Source organism: Saccostrea echinata, unplaced genomic scaffold (genome assembly GCF_033153115.1).
Source record: "Saccostrea echinata isolate AGI-Se365-2 ecotype Australia unplaced genomic scaffold, CSIRO_AGI_Sech_v1 ptg000028l, whole genome shotgun sequence".
In the NCBI taxonomy this organism is placed as follows: domain Eukaryota; kingdom Metazoa; phylum Mollusca; class Bivalvia; order Ostreida; family Ostreidae; genus Saccostrea; species Saccostrea echinata.
The window spans coordinates 18,178,819-18,199,087 of record NW_026889777.1 but is presented as its reverse complement, the minus strand read 5'-3'; the positions used below and the strand labels follow the sequence as shown (position 1 = coordinate 18,199,087).

The following is a 20,269-nucleotide window of genomic DNA, read 5'->3' as shown; positions in this document are numbered from 1 at the left end:
CTTAGTTCGGCTCATAAACGAAAACTAGTTCCTAAGAAACACATCTTCAGGAGACTGGTCAAACCTCAATCCATTCAGAAACGACGAGCTTTATTACTTCAACAAAAAGCAGGAAACATTTTACCCCTTTTAATCTCAGCAGCACCTTTATTGTTGGGTGCCGGTCAATCCGTCTATAAAGTCATCAAGAAGAAAAAAAAATGAGTCGTAAAATGGTGTTAGTTCCTGAAGTCTTATTGAATGATCTCAAGGCAAAATTACCCAAACCTCCGGAATTTCAATCAACCATCAGTTTAGGTCAGGAATTGGACGAGATTACAAGACGTGAAGATTTAACCCCAGAAGAAAAAGTCGCTTTATATGGCCAGGAACTTCATCGATATAGGAATTATTTACAACAAGCTAGACAGGAGCCTATTTCTAAACTGAGAATTCCGGCAGCAGCAGGAGCAGCTCCAGCCCCAGCAGCAGCAGCAGCATTACCAGCAGCCCCAGCTGAGATTGAAGATGAAATCCTTGAAACGGTGAATAAAAACATGAAAAGAAAATCTGGATTATTATTTAATCATTTAAAGAAAAACCCTAAAGTGTTAACTTGGAATAAAGAAGGTGAAATTAGTTATCGAGGTCAAAAAGTTCCCGATTCTAACATTGTGGATTTAATGGCTGAAAGTATGAGATCTCATTCTCGTAAAAATCATCCGGTTCCTACAGGATTAGAACAATTTGCTCAAGCTTTAAAAGAGACGCGTACTCCTCTGGAATACGTGAGCAATGGAAACCTTATAAAAGCCATGCAGAGACCTGGAAAAATCAGTACTCCTAAAATTCACCAAATAGACGATAGTGGATTTTCTTCCTTTTTTGACACTCCAGTGAGTAGACCCATAGAAGATCCAGGAACCGTCATTAAAAAATCCATTTCAACCCCTGTAGGGACAAGGGTAGGATCCAGATATAGTCCCTTTAGAGCTCAAATGGAATTAAAAGCCAAACTCGAAGAAGAAAAGAAATTAGGACAAATCGACGAAAATTGGCTTTCATTGCCAAAATTATGAAAAAGAAACAAGTGGAAGACATTTTAAAAGAGATTTATTATGATCCTAAAAGAGGGTACGGAGGAATACAAGCTTTGTATCGTTAGGTCAAACCTTTAGGAATTTCCCTGAAAAAGATTCGAGAATGGTTAAAAGAGCAAGATACTTATACCTTACATAAACCCATTCAAAGAAAATTCCGGAGACAACAGACTAGAGTGACAGATATAGACGAACAATGGCAATTAGATTTAGCAGATGTGTCCAGTTTAAAGAAACATAATGATGGATATACGTTTTTATTATGTGCCATTGACGTCTTATCTAAATATGCCTGGGTAGTGCCTTTAAAACAGAAAACAGGAAAAGAAATGGTTCGAAGATTACAACAGATTTTTCAACAAGACGGTCGACGTCCCGTCCGCATTCAATCGGATCAAGGAAAAGAATTTACCAATCGAGAATTCTTACAAGCTTTTAAATCCATTCATTTTTTACCACTCGTAATACGGACACTAAAGCCAGTACCGTGGAACGATTTCAGCGTACACTCAAAGCACGCATGTGGCGTTATTTTACTCGTCATAAAACCAGACGGTATTTTCCCTGAAAAAGATTCGAGAATGGTTAAAAGAGCAAGATACTTATACCTTATATAAACCCATTCAAAGAAAATTCCGGAGACAACAGACTAGAGTGACAGATATAGACGAACAATGGCAATTAGATTTAGCAGATGTGTCCAGTTTAAAGAAACATAATGATGGATATACGTTTTTATTATGTGCCATTGACGTCTTATCTAAATATGCCTGGGTAGTGCCTTTAAAACAGAAAACAGGAAAAGAAATGGTTCGAGGATTACAACAGATTTTTCAACAAGACGGTCGACGTCCCGTCCGCATTCAATCGGATCAAGGAAAAGAATTTACCAATCGAGAATTCTTACAAGCTTTTAAATCCATTCATTTTTTACCACTCGTAATACGGACACTAAAGCCAGTATCGTGGAACGATTTCAGCGTACACTCAAAGCACGCATGTGGCGTTATTTTACTCGTCATAAAACTAGACGGTATTTTGAAGTTTTACCGGATTTAGTGTATGCTTACAATCATACCTATCATCGGAGTATCAAAAGAGCACCAGTTCAAGTGAATGCTTCTAATGTGTTAAAAGTCTGGAAAACTTTATATGGGAAATCCAATCGAAAACAGTTTCTTAAACCTCAGTTTAAAGAAGGAGATCAGGTACGCATCAGTAAAGCCAAGCGCACATTTGAAAAAGGATATTTACCTAACTGGACCACAGAACTGTTTACCATTTCAAAAAAGAGTTCCTGGAAGGTATCCTTAGGTTTATAGAGTGCAAGATTATAACGGAGAGGAATTAGATGGGACTTTTTACGAAAAAGAATTACAAAAGATCATTAAAAAAGACGACGTGTACGAAGTGGAGGAAATCTTGGGGTATAAAAAGCGACGCGTAGGGAAAAAAATCATTTAAGAAGTCAAAGTTCGGTGGAAAGGATATCCCCCTAGTTTCGATTCAAGGATTCCCCAAACGGATCTCATCAAATAACTCCTTATTGGAAATTTTGTGGAGAGAATGTTCCTCGAGAAGAAATCGTTTATTTCGCACAATTATTTATCTGTGTATCTCTCATCGTCACAAGTGTGGTCATGTTAGCTTTAGATGATCCTAATCGAGAATATTGGATGGTATGTGTCAGTTCTTCAGTGGGTTATATCATGCCTAGTCCTACGATGATCCATCATACACCTACACCTAAGAAGACCACGAATGCACAGGGTTAATGTCTAAAAAAAATAGATACACCACAGAGTATATAAAATGGGGAAACAACAAAGATTTTTTTTCATTTCTGATCTGACTGAGGACAGAGCAACATGGATTTTTTAAGCGCAGAGTATCGTTGGAAAATGCAAGAGCATACAGGTTCCACTAAAAAAGGAGAATGGATGAAAAACAAAGATGAATGTATCCAAGATTTCATGGATAAGAATCCGGGAGAAACAGGAGTCAATGATGTGTACCTGTATAAGAGAATCAAATTACCGGACCATGAATGTGGACAACTTATTATAGTATTAATAGGGCCATGGCAACCACAGTATCAGGAATTTCAATTGAAAGTAAAATACGTTTTGGCTCACAAAAGAGAGGGACCAGCAAGGACCTGGATTCAAGGGAAATGGATGGAAGAAGTCCGAGATTGTATCAAAGATTATGTAAACAAAGTGCTCAAAGAAGGATACGACATCATGGACTGTGCTTGTGAAACAGAATATTTGTACATGAGGAGAACTTTTCCTATTCAAAAAGAACTATGCCAAAGTATTCCATGTTTGTTACTTTAATGTTGTTGTGAATTAAAAATAAAAACCCTAGGGAAAAAAATGTCATTTTTTCTCTCTCTCTCTCTCTTCAGCTGTGTATAACATTTTGTTACAATGACGTCACAATGGGTAGCTTGACTGACTTGAATCTCTGCCAAGATTGTGTATTACCTGTGTATTGACTGACTCAGCAAAACGTAAATAAAACGTACACACTACTGTCTCAATAAAAATGTAGGTAAAACACATTTTTGCACACCACCCTATATATAAGGTATATAAAGCTTAGCTTTGAGTACACTGCGCTCAATCATGTTTTTTACGTGGAGAATGTTGTATTTGATTGACGTAGAAAAGTATTACTGTCATTACTGTGATAGGGAGATGATCCATGTGCGTACATTTATGGTGTATGATTATCCCGGATGGCATCACAGAACTTATCAAATTTGCGAGCATTGTGAAATGCCTTTTCCTCACTGGTTTGTGGATGATCCCCCTTCTATGGAGACCTATGGATGTAGTTGTTGTGTGAAATATTTCACATGGAAGTACGGGGCAGAGAATATGGTGCCCCTATGGGTCAAAGTAACGAGAAAGAGAGCCTTAAAGAAATGCCTGACCTGCTGGCAGGAAAATACGGAGGGGAGATGGAAGTGTCAACAATGCCGACAGTATCCTTGCTGTGGGGAATGTGTCGAGAACTTCGTCAAGACTTGCTACAGACTTTGTCCATTATGTAGATATGAAGGAAATAAATCATAAAATCAAAAAATGTTGTTGGGTTTTTTTTCCTGAGATACTAAAAATAGATTTGATAAGGTTATATAAAGAGGTATGACAAAAAAAATTATTCATTCTGAAAAAGTCAAGTCTAAAAGTCAGGCGCAAAAAATATGCAGTATCGTTGGTATTGTGAGAGTTTATTTGGATGTATTTACATGCAGGGACCCTGGATGAAAACTAAAATAGGAGCAATCCTAGATTATTTTGAAAATCATCCAGGAACATCTACTCAAGATGTGTGGTTAGAAAAAAGACAGAAATTCTTGCATCCTAAAGGATCTAAGGTGAGGGTAAAAATATGCCATCATTATCAGCAGTACAAATGGTTGATCCTAGGTCGTTGTAAATTCCAGACTCGTGTGGTTCTGGCTGAAGGTGAATGGTGCTGGAATATGGAACACTGTCTTCGTGATTTGTTCTGGAACCAGCAAAAAGATGGACTGAGGATTCCTAGCTATTACTGTCCTACAGAGTACCTGTATTGTCGTATTCCTTTTTCCCAGATTAAAGATAGCTTGGAAAACGAAGAGAACCAGTGTTTTGAGACAGTGATTCCTTATAGATCCGAAGAGAAAGAAGACGAAGTGTAATATGTCAAATAAAAAAATTAAAAAACAAAAAATTGTTGTTATAAATAGAAGGGTCATAAATTATTTTGTCTCAGTATCTCACTGAACATGGCCGAGAGCAGTAGTTTTTACATGACTTTATCCAGTGATGGGTCCATGCAATCTTTTCCGAGTAATACGACTGCTCAATTTAAAGCCTTATTACCACAAACAGTAGATTTAACAGATGGACAATGGGAAGTGGCTTTAACAGAATTGATGTATCCCATTTCATTGAAAAACATCACAGAAGAGGAAGCTTATTTTGACATCCTGCTTCCTCCGTTTTATGCTCCTAAAGTCCAAGAACCTAATGTTTTTAAACATTAGGTTCTTGGACTTTAGGAGCATAAAACGGAGGAAGCAGGATGTCAAAATAAGCTTCCTCTTCTGTGATGTTTTTCAATGAAATGGGATACATCAATTCTGTTAAAGCCACTTCCCATTGTCCATCTGTTAAATCTACTGTTTGTGGTAATAAGGCTTTAAATTGAGCAGTCGTATTACTCGGAAAAGATTGCATGGACCCATCACTGGATAAAGTCATGTAAAAACTACTGCTCTCGGCCATGTTCAGTGAGATACTGAGACAAAATAATTTATGACCCTTCTATTTATAACAACAATTTTTTGTTTTTTAATTTTTTTATTTGACATATTACACTTCGTCTTCTTTCTCTTCGGATCTATAAGGAATCACTGATTTAAAATGAAAACCATAGATGCGATGCCATTAAGCCAATGTCCTGTACTGTTAGATTGGGCCCATACTGAATTTGCTAATCTCATAAAGACAGACCAGAAGAAGGAAATTAGGAGAATTCACTTTAGACCGGGGCCTTACATTCATCCCATGGCTTTAACAGGTGAAATCAGTCTTGGACTGGAAAGAAGTTTGAAAAAATTATGGAAGTTTTTGGGTGATTCTAAAAAAGAGAATGCCATGAAATTAACATATCATAACAAATATGATAAAGTGATGTATCAGCTTATCGGGAGAGAACTTAAAAAATATCCCTTTTGCATTCGTTTCCCCATAGCCTTAGCTTATAAGCTAGGAATAGAAAGTAAAAAGGTGATTCTTCAGAACGATACAGAAAACATGACCAAATGGATCAACGTTAGTTACATGGGCAACAATACCGTAGATTTATATGAAAATCTGAAATCCATGTACGTGTATTGTGACTTAATTGAACCCCAGACGGTAGGATCCAATGCCTTGAAATTATTAAGAATGGTTCCTTGTACACTCAATCTGGAAGATAAAAAACAAGCTAAATGGGAACCCGTTAGAGCGGAATATTTGAAACTGAGTAAAAAACATTTCGATAGCATTGAGATTCATATCATGACTCCTTTAGGGACTCCCATGCCTTTTTTAAATGGAAAATCAGTCGTGAAACTTCATTTCAGAAAAGTGTACTGAGATGAGTGTACAGCTTTTTTGTTACATCCTATTGGGAGTGATGACTTGTCTGGTATGCTGTCTGTCAGACAGGGGGGTATAAAAAGGAGTCACTTGAGTGCATTTAGATCAGTCTGACACGAGTCATGAAACATGCAGTATCATCCCGGATTATTGAGACAAAGAGGACACGGACAGTTTTTCTATCATAGAGGTTTATTACGTCAAAAAGGACACGGTGTAGGTGGAATTATATCTGGATTGGTTGGAGCCCTTACTCCTAATTCTATTGGATTTCCATTACTATCTCTTGTTCCACCCAGTTTGCTTCCACCCTCAACTAGGCTATTATCCCAGCATTTAAAATCTCAAAGAGGAGGAAATTTTATAGACTTCATTTCGGGACTTGTACCGAACTTACCTATATGGATGACTTTAAAAGAAGTTGTCCAATTAGGCTCAGGTCGGCGACAAAGAGGTCGAGGATTTCTTAAAGATCTAGTCAAAATGGGTTGTAATCAAGCCTTGATTGCCGGAGCTAAAATAGGAGCGGATATGATTTTAAAAAAGAGAAATATCAAAAATGCTCTTTTAACTCATGGCCTCAATGCCGTTAAAAATACAGGCTTATTTGCTCTCAATAGAGGAGGAAGTTTAGCCTTTAAAAAGATGAATAAGAAAGGTCAAAAAGGTAAAGGGAGAAGAAAAAGAAGAAGACGGCAGAGAGGCAGAGGATTTTTTAGAGATTTACTGAAAACGGGAGCTAAACATGCCTTGACTGCTGCTGTTAGAACGGGGTTAGATGTGTTATAAAATAGGAGATCTTTAAAAGACGCTGTCAAAACTCACGGAGTACAAGCCCTGAAACAAAGAATGAATCTAGGAGGTAGTAAGAAAAAAAGAAAAAAGACACCTGTGTTAGCCCGAGGAGGTCCTAAAAGAAAAAGAAAAAATCAAGGAGGCAATATTCCCAAGACGAAAAAATGGGGTTAAGATATCTTTGATTGACACTATAAATAGGGGAGTCGAGTGATATTGACCTTCATTTGTGAAAAATCAATCTTAGTAGACACATCATGTTGCAACCAGATTCCTGTGCGTGTGGGATGAACAATTTAGAATTGTTCCAAGTCCCCCCGACTAATATTGCTTTAGAAGACTCCAAATGGGAAGAATATTACCCCATTTCCAGTACTTTAGATTCGGATACGGCTCCCATTGAATTTGAAATTAATGGACAAGGAGATCAATATCTGGATTTATCTCAAAAGTATGTTCAAATAGTGTGTAAATTTACCAAAGATGATGGTACTAATCTGACTGGAGCTGGCAGTACTTGCTCCCCGGTGAATAATATCTTCCATTCCTTGTTTACGGAAATCGATCTCAGTGTCAATGGGAAAATAGTGACTCCTGGAACCGATACTTATCCTTACAAAGCTTATCTGGAGAAATAACTTTCTTACAAACCCAGAACTTTTATGACACAGATGAGAGCTTGTAGTCTGTGGGAAAAAGATACAGCAGGACACATGGACGAAGTAGGGGTAGCAGACCTTGGAGTGGCTCAAAATAAGACATTTGATGTAACCCCAGGTGCACATGGTGCTGCTGATACTGTGACCATTGATAAACCTATCATCCCAGAGTTACCGGCCAATTCTAAAAACGAAGGATTTAGAAAACGTCACCAGGCTATTAATGATAGTAAGAAAATAACCTTGTATGATCGTTTACATCTGGATTTATTTCAACAAGACAGATTTCTACCCAATGGAGTAGATGTCCGTTTGAGATTTAATCGAGCTAAACCTCAGTTCTATGTGATGATCAAAGCAGGAAGTACGGGAAAAGTCAAAATATTGAGCATGATCTTGAGGGTAAGAAGAGTCAAACCCACGGCAGTCATGATGAATGGTATTAATCAAGGTTTGAACACTCACAGAGCTAAATATCCATTGAGAAGAGTCGAAGTGAAAACCTTTACTATACCCACAGGAACTCAATCTAAAATCACGGATCATCTGTTTCAAGGCCAGATGCCTAAACGCATCATTTTAGGCTTTGTGGACAATGCGGCTTTTAACGGAGATAAAACTAAAAATCCCTTTCATTTCCAAAACTTGGGAATTGAGAAATTAGATGTCAGTATCAACGGAGAGACCATGAGTACTCGTTGTTTCGAACCTAATTTCAATGAAGATTTATATCTGAGATCTTATCTGAGTTTATATCAAGCACTGGGAAAATTAGGAGAAGATTGGGCCCCGGACATCACTCAAGAAGAGTATAAAAACGGATACACTTTATGGGGTTGGGATTTCACGAAAGATCAAGAAGCGCAATCGGATAAATTCCACATCATAAAAACCGGAAATCTGAGATTAGAAGTCCAATTTACGAACAATACGGTGAACACCTTAAATTGTGTGGTGTATGCAGAATTCGATAATCTGTTAGAAATCAACAAACAGAGAGAAGTCAGTATTGATTATTCCTGGATACAGGACAGTTAAAAGAAGTCTTATCCAGAGAATTATCCAGAGTTCCGGACTACTCAGAGGGGCCGAATAGGAAGCTGGTGGTGGTGATTCTGTCCTCCTCCTTCTCCTTGGCTGGTCAACTTCATCACTGGTAGACGGCGATCTTCTTCTTCTTCTTCTATGGCGCCTTCGTCGTCTTCTCCCCCTTATCAGGTCACTGGCTAGGCCCAGGGTAGCTATCGGCCAGCGAGCTAACTCTCTGCCGGTGGCTATGTCTCTAACAATCCAGACGTTCAGGATCTCTACCCCTGGGATGAGATAAAAGTTGCCGATATCATCTTCATCCATAGCAGCCATACTGATACGGTGTCAGCAGAACTGATACTAACAGAATGACACCGAGCTCTGGCAAGCTGCGGTATTTATGCGCACAGAGCGATCGTAAGAGAGAGCACCCTGAAGCGAGAGCCAAAAAAATCATGGCGACGTCAAATTGTGTTATTTTGTGCTTCATAATCTATACATTGGAGTGAATAACTTATTATGGGATTAGAAATACTTTCAAACATCTTAGCCATAAGATGAAGGTAAGTTTCAGGCATGATTTCACAGTATTTTTGATGCATGACATTTATCTGTCGTCTAGAAAAGAAGCATTGATGTTGAACCGAAGGGCTAAAATCGGGTCACCTGAATACGTAAATAAGTATTTTAACGCTTTTTAGAGTGTGATACAAGGAAAACTTAATCTATACAATGAGATTAAACCTAGGGAAAAGTGTTGATGCTGTTTTTAAATCAAAGGAATGGTTTCAAGTGTAAAAATATACCCAGAGTCTGTTTAGACATAGACACAAGAAGGCGAAGGTCGGCCATTTTTTTAGAAAATCACTGTAATGACTTGTATAGAGAATATAGGATTTTTTTAAATCGTGACCTTTTCTGACTGGAATTTTTAAAAAAAAAATAAAATCAGTTTAGTCGAAAAACAATCTGAATCCACTTTATTACCAGTGGGAATGTCTAGATGTTTTATAAATAACAATATTGATAAAACACAGCGTCTTATTACAAGACACAGCATTCTATACACATAGGCATGATTTTTTTAGGAATCCTGAAAGATTTTGAGATAAAACAGAATCGGATTAGTTTAAAATCAATTTGTATCTACTTTAATTGAAATGGGAATAGATTTTTTTCTTACTAAACAAAAAAAAAATAAAATCTCAGCGTCTAAAAAAGGGCACAAGATGGCGTCATATTTGTATAGAAATAATAACAAAGACTTATTGTGTGTTCAATCTTGTTTTTTATTTTTTTCTTTAATAATTGTTCAAACTGTCGAATTCTCCTCTGAAATCGTAATCGAGCTGCTACTATAGCCATCCATGGACTTTTTCGATCTTCGGGTGGTAAATGATAAATTTCATTGAGGCTGGTATCAAAAGTTACACATTTCTTAGCATTTCTGAAATTTCTACATATTTCATCCCGTATTGGATACATATTTTCTCTACCGCTTCTATTTCCTTCCAGAGTAAAAACACTTTGCTCCCTTCGGGATGACATAGGAAACTGTAAGGTTTTCCTAAATATTCGCTCATTTTCATCCCGTACATTTTTTCTGGTAGAGTCTTTTTGATCCGTTGACAAAGAAAATGTATAATCGCTAGTCTCCCCACTGTCGGATGATGTAATAAAGCCAGGCATTGTAACCACAAGTCCTGAGTGTTTTCTATGATGGTCGTCGCTCTCTGGAACACTGGTTCCGCCTCCGGGGGTAGAGCTTTTCTCTATACATCGCATTTAAAAATCATACCCTTCCAACACCAAAGAGTGAGTGTGTTTATGTGTTGACATGATAGTCAATTGTGAAGAAATGACAAGAAATGTTTTCTTATTTATACCCCTGTTCTCCGTTAGAAAAAACCAAAAACATGTATCTATACAAGACGTACACAGTACGTACACCCATAATGTACTGACTCAGCAAAACGTAGGTAAAACGAGAGAGGGTACTAAGCGCGAGGGTACAAAACGTAAGTCAAACCTATTTTTGCACACGAAATCCAAAAGGGTATATAAACCAGAGCTGGAAATTTAGGATCATTCTTAGTGGGCACTTTGAACTTGAGAGACGTAGAAATATGGCACAGGCGATGATGAATTCCGTGGAAAATCGTAGTTATATTCCAGCTAGCAATGAAGGGTTAGGATATGCTCTACCGACAATGCCTGACACGCAGGATCTGATCGGATTTGATCTGGGACTTTATAATATGCCAGAACCCATGACAAAGGAAGATATGGGTATCTTAACCACGACTCTGGATGGCATTGTTAACATGCTGACTCAATTGAAAGAGTACAACACCAGTGAATTTTGTTTGATACGTGGGAAATTGTCCCGATTAGAAGTTAAAGTCGCTAGAATGGAAGAAAAAATGAGAGGAAACTCCTACCAGAAAAATGAAGACACAGGAGCTGCCAAGAAAAGTAAACAGACAGACCCATGTTTTGTATGTAAAGAGTTAGGACATTGGGCTCCGGACTGTCCCAGAAAAAAAAAACCTAACTTATTCTACAAGTGTGGAAATTTTGGACATTGGGCCCATCAGTGCACAGATGACAGTATGGATTTTGTCAAAGAAGTAGAAAAACTGGAGAAAAAGGCTCAAGAAAACAAGACCACTCATCAGGAACATAAGACCAGTCAACAGGATAAAATTCAGGCTAATAACAAGAGGAAACTTCCTGCTGCTACTACTACTACAAGCCAGACGGAGAAGAAACAGCCCCTGAAACTCCAGAAGAAAAAGTAAAAATTATGTACATTTTTTTTACTTTGAATAAATCATCTTACAAAGTTTTTCTGTGTTATTGTTTTTTCCGTTTTCAGAAAATAGAGAGAGGCTTGCTCTGTGTAAATGACACATGACGTCACAATGCATACCTAGCTGTGATTTGAATCGATGCCAAGTTTTTGTATTGCCTATGTTTTACTGACTCAGCGATTTTACACACAAACGTAGATCAAACGTACCCCCCTTTTTGCACACAACTTATGGGTTTTTCCAGGGTGTGTGTGTGTTGAACCACCAATCTCCTACAGGGGACAAAAAAGTGCACTCAGTTGACCCACCCATCCAGGCTTCTTATACTACTTTTCCCATATCCATTTGGCAAAACAGCCACGCAATCTTCGCCTCTAAGAAGATAATCTAATAACTGACGCTGTTCTTTTTTCAGTTCCTTAATATTAAAGAGGTTTGGGGGTTGTGGCCATTTTTAGACAATATTGATCTCCTTTAGAAGAAGAGCTCCATATGAAGATATAGAAAATGATCAAATTTTAAGAGTAAAATTTTTGAAATTTTTCTTTGCCAAATGATAGTTGACAGCTTAAGATATCATATCTAAAAAATTAAGTTAAATCTGGTGGTTAATTTGTGGTTAATTTGTTGACCCCCCAGCCTCCTTAAACCTGGAGAGAACGCACCCGATAATGTTTTCAATATCTCCGCACGTAGCAATTCTTGTGTTCTTTTTTACCTCCAATTTTGAAGAGTTATACCCGCTCGTAAAACAGATAAAAGCACTTTTATGATTGGTTGATATTTTTGATCGCATGCAAATGTAGAGGTCGTGTGAAGATGACCTCCTTGTGATGCCTGTCAGACCCTGACGAGTGAAAGGAGAAGGGGGGGGGGGCTGGTTTTAAGCAGACTGTCAATGATATTAATTTTTATTCCTTCGTTGATTGGATATATCCATTTGAATTTGAAATAAAAGATACCACAGAGTCTAACACATTTGTTTTGAGTATTTCGCCAGGTAAAGGCTTAATGGTAACAAATCAACCAAACTTGGTCATAGACATGATGACTTTACATTTTCTATCGTCAACTTTCCTTATTATGTAGCAATATTCCCTTATCACCGGCATATGGAGTATATGTCTCTCAGTTGTCTCGATACGTAAAAGAACACTCTACGTAAGTACAATTTTTCATACGAGGCAAGCTATTGAAAAATAAGCTGATGAAACAAGAATATCAACCATATCGTTTAAATTCAACATTCTATGGTCCATACAATGACCTTATCAACAAATACAATCTATCTTTAATTCGAATGTTGACTGGCGTTTCATACAGATTGTTATGCCATTGTTTTTGCACTCAATTGTCTTCTGAATCAGATTTTCCGTTAGCCCGATCATGACAGGATTACTTGGCGAGTGTGACCGGTCGGATCTACGCAACAATAACGGACTACTAAGGTAGTTTAATGCTTTGCTAAATCGTGAGCTGACAGAGAACGTCCTCTGTAAAATGTTTCATTGTTATAAAGTTAAATGTCTTCTACTCTGACTGTGTGGGATAAATTAACGATTGTCATCAGCTTGTAAGTGATCCGTGGGCGACTACACGTACCATATCAAACCGATATCTTAGAAAATGCATTACTTGCAAATCAAAAGATTATTCTCCAAACCTTTATATGAAAGATTAGACACCAGTATTCGATCAATTTTTAATAGTTCACGGTCCATATTCTTGGTTATCTAATTTATATACTCATACTTCAAAATTGTAATCCATTTAGAGTACTAGAATATGAGCGATTGAACAAAACTTTAAAGAAAATACTTACATAACTAGGTATAAATAAAGTGACAAGAAAACTATTCTTCTCTGATAAAAACAAGTTTTTTTTTTACTTATGTAGGCATTGTGATGATGTTTTTGTTCTGCAACTTTGATCAGACTCATAACATTTGAAGGCGAGAAAGAGGGTTAAATTGTGACAATTCGTTGCACAAAGGAAGTACAGTACAACTATATTTCTAGGTCTACTGTGCTGCAAATCTAAAGCTAAAACTGATACTGAGATAATTTATAAAATTTTTGCTTTGTTTGTTTGTTTGTTGTACTTTGTTTGTAACTCATATGTAGACGCGAATGTATAAACTCTTTCATGGAATGAATATATAGAATTTCTAAAGGGAGATAAAAGACTTAAGATGATTATAGAGAACCAGACATCTCTTGACTTTTAGCAATATTTTATAAAAGAATGTCCTCTTTCAGATCAAAAGAACGCAAAAAATATTTAAACATCGATTTTTGTATGACATGATTGAGGTCATATATAGGTGAATTTGACAGAAACATATGTGAACAAATATTTGATTAGATATAAAGACAACAAACAGCAATCATGCCCAAAAGTCCATTGGAACAAAACCCAGGAGCAGAGCAAAGACTGACCCCCCAGAACACCTTACGTGAGATTAGGTGCTATGGAGGAGTACACAGTTTTGCCTCTCGTAAAGATTCCTTAAGTGCGCTTAGTAATTTTAAATACAAAGGATTTCTATTTTGAATCCAAGCAATGGGAAAATACACAAAAACTCTATCCTTTACTATGCTTAGTTTAAGGAACATCAAATTTACGAATATTTTAAACAGGCTTGTTCAAAGTAAAAAATGTCACTCGTAGGCTCATAAAAAATCATAACGCATTTGATGGAAAGGTTTGGCTATCCTGTGTCCTTCCTTGCTTTAGGCGTTTTTCTTCATTATTTTGATAAAAGAACTTGATGCACTTTGTTTGATAGGAAATCTTGCTAGAGAAGCACGCCTTAAAGTTGTTTTTTTACTCTCTTTTAAAGATGTAGAAAACTGATAGAACGTTTATCAAATTCATCACCAATAGTATATAGATTGAGTTTCTTTGCTATAAAAGCAGTTGTTTTAACTCCTAAGTGTTAAAATTCAAAACAATGCTGAGAGAAGTCGTGTTCTTGATGTGTATTGTCTTAGTGTGGTGTCAACAATCCCATTCGGTGAGTATAAAATATTCATATCTTGTCATCCTGAAAATTATTTTATTTAAATAAAATGATTCTTTGTCAAGTTATGGATAGGGTTAGAAGTAGATATTAGGAAGATGCTCCAGTTTCTGATTAATAGTTTCTATATGTTATTTGGAGAAATGACTTGAAACAATCTGCTGGATTTTTTTTTTTTTTACAAACTTTTGTTTTACATTAAATTCAGATATATCTACAGCTTTTTGTGAATCATTAACATCCATTTCAATTATACCTTGCTTCGTTAAATCTCACTGAACTCGAATTAAAAACACCTCAGAATCTGACACGTATATTTATCTTTGAATATTTAACCTACTTAATGAGGGCATTGATGGCAAATTAACAATTTTATTTTATTTTTATGCTTAACGTGATGGCTTCATCTCTTCTATCGACAACTTTCCTTATGCCTGCAAATGTTTTTTTTAAATCTCTTAGTTAATTCGATACTTGAGACCATATGTGTACTATCTAAAATATAACAGGCCATTGCCAAATCTTTTAATGTTACAGGAGTATCAACATTTAAAATCTCTGATCTTTTATAATAAGTAAAAGGTTATTGCGTTAACATTCTGTTTGGTCAAATATTTGGGCTAATGATGACTGACCTTCTTTGTACAATTTTATGAGCCCTTATTACATATTTATTCGTTATGGGTTAATCCACTTACATGATATAGATACGTTCTCGCCGGGTGACAGGTCTACAGGGGATGCTTTATTCCCCATTGCACTTAATCTTTCCAAGAATTTTTTTTTTTTGGATTTGCACTTGATCATTTCTTCTTTCTTTTCTTAACAATTATTAGCAATTGGGTATTTGAGTTTTATTTATTGTCAAAAAGTCTTCTTTTTTAAAATCTATCATATCTATAGCGAAAAAAATATTTTTAAAAAATGGCTAAATTAGAATCAAATCATTGAAAATAACATTTGAAATTGATTGATTTGTTATATTCTTGTATATTTAGCAATATGCAGATCACTACTAGTAGTAGGGAACGGATAACATAATAGCTGAGCCATCATCAACCAAACATTGAAAACGAAAGGAATGCAATGATGCATCTGCATTCTTAACATTTAATTTTTAATCGGGATCCTTTACTGACGACATTCAGTCTGAAGCTGGGAATTTAATTCTGTTTTAAAAAAATGGTGGCAATCTACATGTAATTATGGGTTTTTTATTTATAAATGTCAATCTTACATTTAAAAGGAAGGGCTAGATATTGGTTCTAACCAGAATAGGATGGGGTTTTTTTTATTTGAATTCCACAATGCTATAATACAAACATAAACATATGAAATTGACACAATCTTTTCATTGTAGTATTCAATTTTTTTGAGAAACAGAGAGAGAGAGGAAAAGGGAGAGAGAGGGAGAGAGGAGAGGGAGAGAGAGAAGATGAGTTAAAAGAGAATGTGGATGACAGATAAATAGAGGAGGTAGCAAAACTAGTTTAAAGACAGGGTTTATTCATGTTAGTCTAAAAGTATGGAGTGCCATTTTTGCCAGGAGGTGTTAAACTCATTTATTTTATTGCATTCTCTGGCTGTATATTTCAATGACTTATTAATAATTTTGAATTCATTCAGAAAACCATGGATAGAGAGGCTGAGGTTTTGATAACGAACTCTGTAGATATATTGTTTCATTGACAAAAGCAGTATATTTAAAGATTTTGATGATACTGTATTACTTGTATCTCCAAATATAAAAGTTTTACCATCGAGATTTAATAAAATGTCTTTTTGGTGACAGTGTCTAACAAAACCATCTAGAAATTGTTGTACAACTGGACATTGCCAAATTAAATGATATATTGTTTCTTCCTCTGCCTCACAAAATGTACATAGGTTAGAGTCAATTTTACCTATTTTAAACATAAAACTATTGGTTGTCAATATATAATGATTGATTCTGTATTGAAGCCATTGTAATTTACTGTTTTGGGTTGTTATAAAAGACAGATAATAAATTTCTTTCCAGTTTGTATCTGTCAAGTTGAAAAAATTTGCCCATTTTCCCATACCCACAGGTTTTATTACTGATTTATTTAGTATATCATACAAAGGCTTTGATCCTTTTTTGGTTAATACAAAGACTTTGATATTGCATGGAATTTCTGGTTTATGAATAAATCCATTTCTACAAAAGTTGTACTTCTTTAAATTTGCAAGTATTGCTTGTCGTATGCCTGTATAAGTTAAATGATTAATTTTGATATCATAATTTTGTTGAATGTTGTCTAATGATAAGAAGTTACTATTCTCATCTAAAAGATCATATACATATTTTATTCCCTTTACATACCAGGACTTGTAGAATATTGTTTGATTTTCAATTTTGAAATTGTTGTTATACCATAAGGGTTGGCAGGCATATTCTTGCCAATTTCTTATCTCTATTTTCTTGAAATTTCCTGAAAAGCTTTCAGAACATCTTTCCAAAAATTATTTTGCACATTCTCTTGCAAATGTGCCATATATTCTGATCCTGTATTTAAAAGTTTATCCATGTCAACACTATTTTCCAATAAAATTTTCCACTTTGAATAATTGTTATAAATTATTCTTCTTATCCATGTAGATTTTAAAGCTGTTATGTAAGGCACAATGTCAACCATTTTTAATCCTCCCTGTGCATACTTCTGAGTCACAACTTTTCTTCTTTTTTTTTGTCTACATTTGATTTCCATAAAAAATTAAAAATCAATTTGTTAAGGTCTTTTACAACACCTAAAGGTGGGTTTGGTAAAGTAATAAATAAATGATTAAACTGTGATATAAGTAATGATTTAATCAATGTGATTCTTCCAATAGGAGTTAAGTTTCTTTTTTTCCACTGCTCAATGATGGTCTTAATTTTAACCAATTTTTTGTCATAGTTCAGTTTTGTGATTTTTGCTAAGTCAACATCATAATAAATGCCTAAAAGTTTAAAGTTTGTTGTCCATTGAAATTTCAATTCAGGACAGAGCCTATCCTCAGAATATTTCTTACTTCCAATCCAGACAATTTGGGTTTTTGATTGATTGATTTTGAGACCTGACATTTTATAAAATTCTTCTAATTCTAGCATTGTAGCCTTCAATGATTTTTCAGAGCCATCAAGAATTATCATTGTGTCATCTGCATATTGTGACATTAAGTACTCTGCGTCATTTATCTTAATTCCTTTAATATTCTCATTATTTCTGATTTTAATAGACAGTATCTCAGCACATAAGAGAAATATATAAGGAGAAATTGGGTCACCCTGTCGACAGCCCCGTCCTAACTTGAAGAAGTTGGATAAAATTCCTGCCTGAGACACACATGAAACTATATTATTTTGAAAAAATTTTATCCAGTTACAAAAACTTGGTCCAAAATTAAAAAATTCCAATGTTTCTTGAATAAAAGTCCATGACACGGAGTCAAAGGCTTTCTCAAAATCTATCATGACTAAAATCCCAGGAACATCATGCAATTCTGTATAGTGCATCAAATCATATACAAGACGTGTATTCTCTCCAATGTATCTCCCAGATATAAAACCTGTTTGATCTGAACTTACTATTTTGGGTAAAACTTTTTTTAATCTGTGTGCTATGCATCCTGATCCAATTTTATAAATAGTGATATTGGCCTCCAGTTGCTTCGGTGAAATTTTCTTTTTCCTTTTTTTGGTATGCAGGTAATTATTCCTTGTTTTTGTGTGGAAGAGAATTCACCTATTTCATAGCCATAATTCAAGGAGCGTACTACAAAATGACCTAGATTTCTCCAGAATACTTTAAAAAATTCTGCTGTAAAACCATCACTACCTGGACTTTTGTTATTAGACATTGTCTTTAATACAAATAGAGCTTCATTATATGAAATGACACCTTCCAAGTGAAAACGTTCAGTGTCATCTAATTTAGGAACATTAAATTCTTCAAGAGATTCTTTAAGATTCATTTTAATAACATCCTCCAATACTTGAGGTGAATAATTTTCAAACTTCTTCTAGAATTTAAGATTGTTTTGTTATCTCTCTTTCTTCATTATTTTCACTTTTAATAATTTTTGGTATTATTTCATTAGTAAAATGTCTATTTTCAAGATTTAAAAAATAACTTGTTGGTTTTTCTCCTTCACTATCCCATTTTGCCCTATACCTTATCATATTACCCATAAGCTTGTGTTGCCTTATTGATTCTAATCCTTTTTTCTTCTCAGCAATAATAGTAACATTATTATCATAATTTTTTTCCAGTACAGTAATTTCATCACTTAGATCTTTCTCCTTCTTTACCCTTTCCTTTTTAATATAGCTTGCATATGAAATTGATTTAGCTCTTATCTTCATTAGAAGTGTTTCTAAAAATAATTGGTCATTTATAGTAAATTGTATTTCAGAATTGGATATTTCCATAATGTAGGCTTCATTATAAACTGGCAGTGCATATTGTTTTTTAACTTGATTAATAACATTTTTTGTGATTGCAATATATTTTGGGTCTTTTAAGAGAGAATTATTAAATTTCCATAAACCTTTCCCATGTAGGAAATCATTGAACTTAAGGGTCAGTAAAATTGGTGAATGATCTGATCTATAACTTCCAAGAATATCACAGTTTTGTATATCAGTCAACAATGAGTTGGATACAAGAGCAAAGTCTAAGCGTGCTTGTTTCAGAGGGTTTGGTTTCCTCCAAGTAAATCTTTTTGCTTCTGGGTGGAACTCTCTATAAATATCTATTAAATTATGACAATCTATTTGTTCAAGTAATTTCTCTCTGGCTTTTGGGTTATTAACATGTAAATAATTAAAATAATCTTTGTTTGGGTCTAATACCAGATTGAAATCACCCACAATAATTGCTTCATTGCCAAGTTTGGTTATTAACTCTGATAAATTCTCGTAAAATGCTGGAGAATCTTCATTTGGCCCATATATGCATATCAAACTAATTTTCCTATTTTCAACAGTTAAGTTTAATGCAAGAAAATTGCCAGAATTATCTAAAATTTGGTCATAGACTACAAAATCAAAATTATTATTAAATAAAATAGTTATTCCTCTAGATTTTGAAGTGTATGAGCTGAAGCGAGCTTCATATCCCCATTCATCTCTTATGTTTTGTTCCATTTCTTCGGTAAAATGTGTATCACTTAGGCATAGAATATTACACTTCTGTTGTCGGAAGTACTGAAAGACATCTTTTCTTTTTTTCATATCGTTCAACCCCTGGCAGTTAGCAGATATTATTTTAATTTCTGACATATTTCATTCTTTTCAAGTTTAAAATTTGATTCAAACAGCCAATTTTCCCCCTGTGTTTACAATTGCACCCCTCATCATCCGTGTATAGATCGTTGAGTAGAAAGCAGGTAAAGGTAGAATTAGAAAGAAATAAAAGAAGACAGAAAAAGAAGTTGTTATTATGAGGCATGATTATTGTTAAATTTGGTCAAAGAAGAGTGAGAAATTTTTTAGACAAAGCAAAATAAACGTTACATTTTTACATGATATAAACAAAAGTTATGTCACCGGATATTAACATATGCGAAATAAATCGAAGAACCGTAATATAATACATTCGAACTTTCCGGAAAGCAAGACAATTTTTACTGTAAATTTAAAATTTCCGGATAGTTCAAAAGTTAAATAAAGTTTTCATCAGTGTTCTTTTTCCCCCTTGGTTAGTACAACACTTTTGTCTTAAC

The 20,269-nt window shown here is 35.0% G+C and overlaps 2 protein-coding genes across 2 annotated transcripts; both read left to right on the top strand.

Annotated features, from left to right (window-relative positions):
• Window positions 1-7,275: 7,275 nt before the first annotated feature.
• LOC133193595 (uncharacterized protein F54H12.2-like) lies at window positions 7,276-7,656 on the top strand. Its single transcript, XM_061329557.1, has one exon. It carries the CDS (start codon window positions 7,276-7,278, stop codon window positions 7,654-7,656), a length of 381 nt encoding a protein of 126 aa, XP_061185541.1.
• A 33-nt stretch (window positions 7,657-7,689) lies between these two features.
• On the top strand, window positions 7,690-8,715 carry LOC133193594 (uncharacterized protein F54H12.2-like). Its single transcript, XM_061329556.1, has one exon. The coding sequence runs from the start codon at window positions 7,690-7,692 to the stop codon at window positions 8,713-8,715; it is 1,026 nt and encodes a 341-aa protein (XP_061185540.1).
• Window positions 8,716-20,269: the final 11,554 nt, after the last annotated feature.

What these genes read in the sequence shown, in the direction of transcription:
- LOC133193595 (XM_061329557.1), top strand. Translation starts at nt 7,276, where the DNA reads ATGTTGCAACCAGATTCCTGTGCGTGTGGGATGAACAATTTAGAATTG.
- LOC133193594 (XM_061329556.1), top strand. Translation starts at nt 7,690, where the DNA reads ATGAGAGCTTGTAGTCTGTGGGAAAAAGATACAGCAGGACACATGGAC.